The sequence below is a fragment of the Lucilia cuprina genome, chromosome 3 (assembly GCF_022045245.1).
Source record: "Lucilia cuprina isolate Lc7/37 chromosome 3, ASM2204524v1, whole genome shotgun sequence".
NCBI classification, from domain to species: domain Eukaryota; kingdom Metazoa; phylum Arthropoda; class Insecta; order Diptera; family Calliphoridae; genus Lucilia; species Lucilia cuprina.
The window spans coordinates 42,707,178-42,718,851 of record NC_060951.1 but is presented as its reverse complement, the minus strand read 5'-3'; the positions used below and the strand labels follow the sequence as shown (position 1 = coordinate 42,718,851).

At 26.8% G+C, this 11,674-nt stretch overlaps 1 protein-coding gene across 4 annotated transcripts in view; it reads left to right on the top strand.

Moving 5' to 3' along the window:
• The window catches only part of LOC111676789 (teneurin-a), a 311,200-nt gene that overhangs the window by 178,962 nt on the left and 120,564 nt on the right, over positions 1-11,674 (top strand). For all 4 annotated transcript variants that reach the window (XM_046947538.1, XM_046947537.1, XM_046947536.1 and 1 more), the window contains one exon: positions 6,977-7,083. In XM_046947538.1, the coding sequence (XP_046803494.1) occupies positions 6,977-7,083 (107 nt within the window). The remainder of the gene's footprint in view (positions 1-6,976; positions 7,084-11,674) is intronic.

The window sequence follows — 11,674 nt, the reverse complement described above, 5'->3', positions numbered from 1 at the left end:
TCTAGTTCTAGTTCAGTTCTAGTTCAGTTCTAGAACTGAACTAGAACTGTTCTAGTTCAGTTCTAGTTCAGTTCTAGTTCAGTTCTAGTTCAGTCCTAGTTCAGTTTTAGTTCAGTTCTATTTCAGTTCTAGTTCAGTTCTATTCTAGTTCAGTTCCAGTTCTAGTTCAGTTCTAGATCAATTCTAGTTCATTTCTAGTTTAGTTCTAGTTCAGTTCTGGTTCAGTTCTAGTTCAGTTCTAGTTTAGTTCTAGTTCAAAATCAACTTCTGTTGAAATAATTCCTTTATTTCCCCAACTCCATAGTAATATGTATAAATTTGCCGCTGATGATTGTTAGAGAGTAGGATGCTTCAAGAGGTGGAATATTTTTCTAGATTTTTTTCTGTTTTAGTTAACTATCACGAAAGAGCATCTTCTTTATGACACTTTCAATAACAATGAGCTAAAACACGCAAGCGTGGTAGACAATTTTTTAACTGTCATTTAACAAACGTTTGCATGGCTGCTGCTGCGTTAGTTTGTTTCTGTAGTCATGTTTGTTAACTTTACCGTTCTGTCGTCGTTACTTCAACGTTCATCTCCTTTTTAAGATTTTTAAGTAAATGGCTAAAAATGAATAGAAATTTTGTTAAGATTTCAGTTTTGCACAACAAAAATTATGAGGATTTTTCTTCTGTTGCACGTTGTTTGTTTGTTACAGTTGCTTTTACTTGAGCTTAAAAATAGAAGAAAAAACTGGGGAAAATATATGACTCTACTAACAATATTGCTTTAAATGCACTTCTTGTATTGCATGTAAATTGTTTGTTGCTGGCAGCAAAGCATTCAAACTCTACAAATAAAACGTACATATTTGTACCTCGTCTTCGCAAATCTTCTATTCCGACAAATCAAAATGTACGTACGTGTGGGAGTAGGTGTTTATAACAAATCGGAACGATTTGTTGTTTTGAATTTGTAGGAAATTATGTATGAATGTATACATAAATGTGCTGTTTGTGGCACCACAATCGGATTAACTTAAAGTTTACTACAATATAGTAATTTTTACCACAACTACTGTTTTCTTTGGGCTGTTGTTTTTTACTCGTTTTTTTCTTTCAACTTTTGGGGCAAGTTTTACTTAAGATGAAGGAAAAAAATGTTTAGAATACGTAAATTGTAAATTATTGTTTAACAACTGTTGCCAAAGTAAAATGAGGCTTATCTTTTAAGCTTCAAAAAATGGTTGAACATGAACAAAAAGAATCTGGTCGTGTAAATAAAGTCAATAATGGAATTTGTGAGTAGTTTTGCAAAAAGAATTTTAATTTGAGAAATTGTTAAAAAAAAGGACAAATATTTTTTGATTAGTATTTGGATTGTGTTAAGAAAACAATAAAAAATATTTTGCAAATTAAATTGTATGTTTCCAAAAAAAAATATATTTTAAAAAGTATATTTATTTATTTTTTTTTTTACAAATTTATTAATTTTCATTTAATTTTTCGAACCTTTTATTACAAAGGTAGACAGAGAAAAATATATACCTTTTTGTCACACCCAAATCAGTCAACCAATCTCGCTACTCACCTTCAAAATTTTGTCATCTTTATTCTTATTAACAACCACCACCAGACATTGACGTGGTTGTCTTAATGTCTTCATTAAATTGTGTTTTAAAGACATTTTACAGGCAATTTATGTCATTATAAAGTCTATTGTCATTAAAATAAAATACAATCACACACAAAAGTATAAAAACCAATCAATTTTACATTTTTTTTTAATAAATAAAACTTTAACTCAAAAAATGATATGAAACCAACAGAAGGCGCAACAAAATGCAGAAAAAGAAGAAGGAAAAAAATTAAGATCCCAAGTAGTAACAATAACATTTTTAATGGGTTTTCAGAGTGGGCGGTTTCTAAGACAAGCCTTTAACAGCAACAAAAAAAAGAACTAAAAAAGAATACTGGCATGTAACCATGACAGTAAAACGAGTATCATAAACAACAACTGCAAAAATATCGTAAGCAATTTATTGCTGTTTTTGTTATTATTGCATGCAGCACATCCTTTAATGAAATGCTTACCAAAGCATGTTATATGTTTGTATGTCTACTGAACACTTTTTGAATTTTAAAGTAAAATGGAAAGAGAACTTTCCGATAGTGAAGAGCAAGAAGTTATGTTGAAGGAACTAGAACAAGTAAACGTGATTCACTGTTTGAGTAATAGTTTAGCTAAAGCAGGAATGAGATATGTGAGCTGCAGTTTGTTTTATAATTTCTGAAAAGTACTTTTTGGCTTTTAAATTTTGCAAATATGTAGTTATTTAATTAAACGCTTTTAAATCATCCTATTAACTAAGTCTTATATAAATACTTGATAAGTGGTTTTTGGGAAAAATTAATAGATTTTTATTTACCTTTATTTAAACATATTCTTAACGGGTCAAAGATGAAAAAAGTCCTTTTTAGTTTTTAAAGTATTAAATTAACTAAAAAGTACTTTTTGAGCCATAAGTGTGCAAAATATGGAATTTCAATTGATTCGTTTTTATTCCGTGTTTTAAGAAAGAGATAAATTACAGAGTAAATTATTGGTGTCATATTAGACTGTTGTACTTTTAAGTTCATAATTAACTTAACTGCGTTCTCAAATTATAACCATAATACGTATTATTAATGTTTTTCTGGTTCAGATCCTAGATATATGTTGGCTTTAGTTTTATTTCTTCCAATATTTAATACGTCATCTTAATATACATATTTTGTTTAACTTTTTCGCACTGACCAAAATCGGCGACATCGCCCCATCCATTTAGTAAATAAGCCAAGAAAATGGACAGATTCATTATAAGTAAAAACAACCAAAAAATTAAAAAAAATAATAAGTTATTTCGATGTTTTATAATTGTATTCATTAAACAATGTATGTATAATAAAACGCTCACAATTTTTACAGCATTTTGAAAAATAACGACTGTCTTCATCATATGTAAAATTGTCTTTCTTTTCAGGTATGATAGGTAATCGATAAACGAAAACAAAATTTAACAATGTAACAAAATCGATTACTCGTTTTTCAAGTTATTTGGTATTGACAGATGTGCCCTAGTGGTGAATGACCCCCCTTTCTTTAGTTTAGTTTCAGCCGATTTTCCCCTAGAGGTTTGAGTTTAATCAATTGTCCAAGAAAAACAATTTTAGGTACTTTTCTAGTTACAATTTTAACATTGAACAAAAAGTACCAGTTTTATTCATTACCCTATTTTATAACAAAATAGTTTTTCTCTACTCTTTAGCTATCAAAGGAAAACTTTCTAATATTTAAGAGTGTCTGTTCTGACAGTTGCTGTCTTTTCTTTGATTACACTCTTACATACGTGTAATCAGAAATGTTTGTGTGTGTTTTATTTTTGTAATTTTGCTTATGGTTAATTTTTGGCATAAATTTACACTGAATTCAAATTTCTTCATTATTATTTTCTTTTTTGCTCATCTATTTTAACAGTCAAAATGTGTAAAAGGTAAAGAAGTGCTAGACATTAGGGTGACTCAATATAAAAGCAAAATTTGAGTTAAATGTTTTACTAAAACTCAAAAAATCTAAAGCAAAGAAATAAATAGCAATATGCTTTAAAGGAATTATGTTTGTTATTTGAGCGCAAATTTGCTCAAATAGAAAATAAACTTTTTATTTTGTTGTATATAAAGGTGGTTCATCACAAATCATCGGTTTTTAACATACAAGCATACAAAAAATGTCAATAATAGAAAACCATTAGTTTAAACAGTGTACTAAATTTTCAAATCTATTATTATGTTTTGCGCAAATTTTGTAGAAAAAATTTTTCAAACTATTTTTAACAATTTATATGCGAGAGTGAAAAAATCCACAAATTGCAAATGTTAAAATACTTTGTTTATGAAAGTAAACAACTCATTTGCATGATTTGAGAGACAAGCTGTTTAAATGGTTTGCAAGGTTTCTAATTTCACACCTGAATACCCTAATTTTTCAAGTTTTTGTTACTGATTTAACAAACAAGCAAGGAGTAGAAGAATACAATTTTTATTATTTTTTTTTTTAATTTGTTGTATGCATATAAATAATAGTGTGATTATGTGTTAAGGCAATATGTTGTTACTTAAAATGAATAATTGCATTTTTTTCTTGTATGTAAGTGTTATTCCCTTATATGTTGCCTACAAGAAATACGGAGGTGTTTGAGTTGCAGCAACAGCAACAACGATGAGTAGCTTGTGTAAATTGTCCAGAACACTTGTGCTACCTTTCTTGCATTAAAACTACACAAATAGAGGAAAATTTTGCTATTAGTTATAGTAAAGAGCTTCATTAAACATACGAAAAAAAAAGTGAAGGTGTTAGTAACATGAAGAAGGATATAGAAGAAAAAACCTCAACATTTCATAAATTTTATTTATGTTGAAAAATATTTTTTTTAAATTCTTTTTGTCTTTTGGTTTTTGGTCAATTTGTGTTAATTGTTAGAGGCAGTAATGGTCAGTATTAATATTAACGCATTTGTGCTTATGAATGAAGCTTGGATCTGTTGTAAAGTACTTTTAATACATTAGCAGCTTTTATGTACTAAGCAGAACGTAAGAGCAAGACAGCAATAGCTATTTATACACTTAAGCACCGAGCGAAAGCTATTCATATATCTAAGCAGCAAAACTTGCTTAGATGTTTTTAAAAAAAACTACCCATAACTGCTCTAAAATATTGCTTACAAAAATTGAGGGACATTTTAACACCTTATTTTTTTGACTAGTTAGTTATTTGGTTTTTGTTTAAAATTGTTTTGTTTATTTTACTTTAACTCTATACACACATACAATTTGAATTATGGCAATTACTTTTAGGTGTGATGTTGCATATTTTTTGCTGCTGCTGCTTCTGACTAGTATTTATTTAGTTGACACTTTTGTTTATTTGTTTTTCATTTGTGTCAACACATGTGCTAAACAGCAACAAAAGCAACACTTTAGTCTTCCGTATTTGGTTTGAGCACAAAAAAAATGCTCAATGACACTTTAAATTATTTCTATTTGTATTTATTTAAATTTAAAATTTTATTTACATTTGCTAAATTTCACACAAAAATATGTATGTTACAAACATACCATGGTTTACAATTGCAGAAGATTAAAAACATATATCATCCAACTAACATTTTTCAAACTATGAAATGATAATAACAACAACTTATAGGGGATACATTTTTATATAAGGTCAAAATTAAATTTTCATAACTAAAATCTATTAGCTTTTATGCAACGCCTGAAAGTATGCTTTAATTTTGTAAATATATAATTTCGGTTCTTGGAATATTCACGAATAAAATTAAAATTTACAACATAATGTTTTTTAAAATATAACATTTTAATAAAAAAATTAAATCTTCATATTTTATTTGAAAAATTCTTGTTGCGAGTTTTTTTTCAATATATTTATTTTTACATGGCTTAATGTAATGAATATATTTTCAAATTAATTTAACAAAAAGTTTAATTTTATTTAAATATGTTATTTTTAGGGCAACATATGTTTCAAAAGCAACCATCGCCTCACATTTGTGCAAATTAAATTAAAAACAAAAAATCTTTTTTTTTACAGTTTTAACTAAAAGTGTGTGTTTGTACTTTGCTATAAAAAGTCATAAAAAATTTAATTAAATTAATACATATGACCAGTGTATGTCCTTAACAACCTCAAAAAAAAAACTTAAAACAAAAAATCGTATAAACTTTACAACAAAGTTAAAAAGAGTGAAATAAAAAGGCAAAAAGGATACAAAACATACACTTAAATGTGTCAACACTGCTTTAAATGTTTTCTCTTAACAAACACTGAAACAAAAAAAAAAAAACAAACACATGTTTAAATGTTTGCCTCAGTATGAGAATGTATGTATGTAAACAAAACATAGCTCTAACATGGTCATTTTTAACAGCCTTTTTAATATACATACGAAAAGAAAAAAAATTAACAACAACAAAAACAAAAATTTTATGTTTTTAAATAACAAGGATGTTAAAAGTATTAAAATAAATAGAAACCTTGTTCAAGAAACAATAAAATTAATGAAAAAAAGTAAAATAAAGAAAATTAAAATGTTTTTCAAAAAGATTTCTGCGAAAAAAAGGAAATCTGATAAAAATGTTAATGAAATTATATCTTTCCAGCAACGCCTAAAAATATACTTTCCACAGCTCATCAATAGACTATACTTTTGTTTTTATTACAAATAAACTTTTAAAGCAAAAGGTTTAAAAAATTCCTTAAAATTGTAAAAAACTTTGAATAATTTATCAATTTTATAGCTAATTTTAATATAAATTAATTTTAACTCCAAAATTAAGTTATATTTTTAAAGTCGCCTTTAAGTAGACTATAAGTTAGAAGTAAGTAATTAGTTTAAACTTTGTAAACCCAACATGCACTCTCTTTAACAATTTCTTCTAAAAATCTTAAAGAAATTGTTTTTTTTGCAAAACCTAAAATTATACTCCTTTTTAACAGCCTGTTAATAGGCAACGTTTTTGATGTTACAAAAAATAAAAATTTTTAAACATTTTTTAAAAGTAAAATCCAATCAATATAATTTACATATTTTAAAACCAGTTTTTAGTCAAGCAAAATTTAACATTAAACCTAAGTTTAATTTTTAATGTTGCCTGAAAATAGGCAATATTTTAAAGTTGAAAAATCTGCTTTATATGATGTGTAAAACTTCGAGGCATTATTTTTTTTGTATTTTTCTTTTTAACTAAAACTATTTTTCTATATATTTTTTTGGTGTTTTATCAACTAAAACATATAAGTATTTTTTTTAAAACTTGCTAAATAAACATTTTACATTTGTGCTTCTAAGATTATCTTATATATACTTTTAATTAAAGTTTGTAAACTATCATTACCCTTTTTTAATAATTGTTAATATTTCTATATGTTTTTTTACAGGTTTCACATAGATAAACGTTGTCAACATCGTTGTTCCTGGAAATGTTTGAGTATCGCCTTAATTTTAATATCAGTCGTCCTAACAGCCATGTTGGCATATTTTGCAGGTATGTGTATTTTTCTGTTTAAATAACATTTTTTCTTATTTTTCATTCTAAATGATAATTATTATTATGCTAACAATTTCCTATATTTGTTTCTTGTTGCTACTGCTGTTACTTTTTTTCTATGTAAATAAACTATTATGAATATGTAAACATGAAAAATCATTTTTTGTTTGTTAAATGTATGAGTTTTGTTGAAGAGGATTTTTTTGTGTAGTTTGTTTGCTTTCATATTTCGAAAATAGTTTGTTTTGCAATGACACTAGGCTGATGAAAGATGGGCCAAACAGTGGCATCAAGGATAACAGGATAGAGATTTATGTTAGATCTAAATTTGTCAAGTAAAACTTAAATTTTGACACCATCAAAGAAGGAGTAATAAATATTAGTTTTATATAAAATGCTTAAAATTACACCTAACAGTATGAGACATTTATTAAATCTAATTCTTGAAATATTCTCGATTAGAATTCAGAATTGTTTGTTTTTTTATATATGAAATATTACAGGTAAACATTTCACTTCAAAATATTTGTCCTTTTAATTTAGTCTTCACTGTTGTTATTTAATATTAATTAAATGGAAGAAGAACTAGTGGAAAACATCAGATAGCGACAGAGGTAAGGAATGAGAATAGGAAGTATAAACTACAAGATAGCTATAGGATTTTTAATAATATTAACAAACATTTACATACGAGTATGTATGTATAACGCACACATGCATAAATGTCTTGTTAAGTATTAGATTAAATTACAAGAGGCAAATTTACATGATCACACATACATATATACATACGTGTACGTGTTAACAAACATGAACATGTTTAGGTTATTGTTTAGTTTAAGCTAAGCAAAAACTTGGTATTATTATATATAACTAGTATTAGTAGCCATATTCATACGTACACATACATATGTTTGTACATATTTATACTATTTTTTTACTTATATTTTACATAAGTATCATGTATAGTATATTAAGCCTAATGTAATGTAAATATAATGTTAAAATAAACATAGTTGACAACGCATTAATAGTGCACCAAATGTTTTGGTTAAGCATTATATATTTATTAGATTTTTTCTAACATTTATGACAAATGTCATTCAGTTTAGGTTAAACTACAGCTTAGAATTTTGAAAATGTAAATTTTTAGAAATTTCTTAAAGAGTAAATTGCATTTACTCTTTACTTTATCTTTACTTAATAACCTTTTCGAACTTTTGCTTTAGCAGGTTATCAAGTTTTTCTAATACTCCTTTTTTTCTTTTTTATAGGTGTATTAGTATTATTGTTTTAATTTTTCCTATCTAAAATTTCCCAACAGTTCATTCTGGTTGTATCAACCTTTTAAGTTTTTATATTAGTTGGTACTTTTCCTCGTTACCAATGAATTTTTAAGGTGAAATAAATTGATACTTCCCGGATTTGCCTTTCTGATAACGAGTTGACAGTGTATTAGATTAGTAATGGTGGATTAAAAAAATTGTTTTCAACTATAGTATGCAATAATAAGCTTCAATTAAGTTATCTCGAACAAGTCAATCAAGTACTCTCTTTAGTTTACTTAAAGGACTAACTACCCGCTAGATTATTTAGGGAGAATACAAACAAGTAGTGAGACAATATTTTGTCTTTAAGAAGATTTTAATGCTTTTAATCCTGCAGGTTTCTCCCCTTACCACCTACACATTTACAATAAAGTCAAATTAGTTGGCATTAATGTAAGTACTATAATACTAAATGGGACGTGTGTTATCTGCATATACATACGATTAGTATAAGAGTTTATTTAACAGCAAACAAAACTGAATAAAAAAATCAACAAAGAAAGTATAGGCGACTATATGATCCCTACAATAGTTATGAAAGGTAGGCTTTCTTCTTGACAAAAAAGAATTGTATATGCAAAACTTAAAAAAAAAATTATAAAAATTCTGACAGATTGAGTCGTCCTTAAGGTGTGTATATAACCTACATTGCTATGCGTTACAAACATCTACACATACCCGTAAATCATTCCCCAGTATATTGGTGTAGGGTATAAAAAACTGCTCATATCAGCAGCCCCAGACTTAGGTAAACTTTTAAGAGTAAACTTTATAAAATACAACAAAAAAATTCTCATTAACTAAGTAAATACATCTATAATTTTTTTTCATAATCAGATTATAGTTTTCAGCAGGGAGAAAATAAATAGAAACTAGAGAAAAAATGTGTCGTGCTTCCTGGTAAAGGAAATAATAAAAAAGGACTTAAGGACAACTAAAAGTATGCAAATGTAAATAATTATATAAAAATCATTTTCAATTAAATAAAAAGTCACGTGTGTGGTAAAAGTGATACTAAGAAACCAACAATTAAAATTTTAAATTAAAGAAATTTAAATTCCTTTAAAAAAAATGTTTTAGATTTTAATTTACTTTAAAATTTAACTACTTCTTTGAAAAAATCCTCTTCCTTGTCTCATTTTGACAGAAAATTTTTAGGTTTTATTTTTTTTATAGTCTTTTTTTCATTCCTCTTCTCCAACTTCATGCTACAGCATAAATAAATTAATGACTAAACGAGTATTTTCTGTGTGTACCCGCATGTCTGCACTGATTTAATATGTTTTACTGCTAAATGTAAAAAAAAACTAAAAATTTCAAAATTACTATGTGGCATGTTTTGAAAAGGGTATATACACACACACACATTCGAGTGGAGCATACAAAATTAAAGCAAAAATCCAACCAAAGACTAGACAATAACCTCAAAATACAACCAAATATAATAACAACAATTTTCATTACCAAAAAAATACTCCAAAATAAAATAAGTGCTGGTAGTTGTTAAGTAACTAACAGCAACACCATCAATATTTCCAACATATTTAAGTTTTACTACAACATTAAGTTAAAACATTTTTTTTTGCAAATGCAACCGAATTTTTTGTGTATTGTTAGCAAGTATGTAAGTAATATATTATTAAAAAATATGTTTATATGGATGTCTATCTATCGGAGAAAAAATATAATGCTTTAAAGTTTGAATTTTTGTTTTAAAAATTTCATATTTAAAAAATTAACAAAATTAAGAGTTTATACGAATTTTGTTAAGACTACATTTAGAACAGGAAAATATTACAAAATCTCGGAATATCCTCCCTAAAGTATGCTATATTTTTTGTGCATATTTTTTAATAGCTTATTTTAATTTTAAAGAAAAAGTTTTGGAATATTCTCGAGAAATGTTTTCGAGCTAAGGGTTCTTCGAAAAAATAGTTTTCAATTTGTACTTCTCAGTTAAAGGTTAATGATTTATATTTTTATTATACCCTACACCACTATAGTGGATAGGGCAGTATTTTAAGTTTGTGCTGATGTTTGTAACAAACAAGAGTATTGGTCCTACACCACCTTAAAGTACCAATCAGAATCACTTTCTGAATCGATTTAGCTATGTTCGTCCGCACATCTGTCTGTCTGTGCGTCTATGTAAAACTTGTGTGCACGCTACAGATTTTTCAAGATACAAATCTATTCCTTAAAAAATTATGTTTAGATGTAGATTTCACCCATATGGATATAGTTTTAAACCAAAATTAGCTAGCTACAGATGTTTTTCATTTGAATCCAATATTTAACATAAAACTTCACAACATAATCATGAATAAAATTTAAAGGATTAAAATAAAAACTTTTAAGATCTTAACTAACATGTTATCTTGCTTCGCTTTAATAAAACTCCCTAAAGTAGGCAATGTATAAAAAAATATATCAACACCTAATAGGCAGTATACTGTTTCATATTCTGAATATTGAACCGAAAAACTTCAACACTGTTTTTGCATTAACTCCCCAAAGTAGGCTGCAATTTTTTTCTTTTAAAAAATATATATTTTTTTTAACTTATGAAACTCAACACATGTCTTCAAACTAAAGAAATAAAATGAAACAAGAAAATTCTTTTCTTTAAATAAGACTAAAAACTTGACATTATTTCTGTTTAAAAACATTTGATAATGTTACCAACGACTTGATAATTTTAATAATGACTGACAGTGTCGAAATGAAAAGTGTTTTATATTTTGTTCTGTTACTTTAGAAAGCTGGTGTCTGCATGTGTCTCATGAAGATGTCTTGAGAATTCTTTCTCCTCCTATATTATGTTTTCAGTTTTTTTTTCAATCTTATGTTTGATAAATAAAAGATTTCTTAAAATGTTGCACACATTAACAAACAACAAAAGATGGAGCTGGTATCCTGGGATATTTAACAATTTATTATCAACCCCATATAACCATACATACATATATTATACATACAGCCATAAACTACAAATGCTGGGGTATCTTTTTCCGTTGTCTATTTGGTTTTTTTTGTTGGTTATTGTTGTTGCATAGCTTTTAACTATATAGAATTTGTTGTTGGTGTTGCTCATGATTGTGCTGAGTTGAGTCTACTGCTGTGATTTACAACTTTCCAAGTCAAAGCAATTACAACAACACCACCACCATTACCAGCTTTTTGCAAAAAACAACAAAAATCGAAATAAATATAGAAAAGAATATCACAAATAGACAAGTAACAGAACCAACACCCTGAAC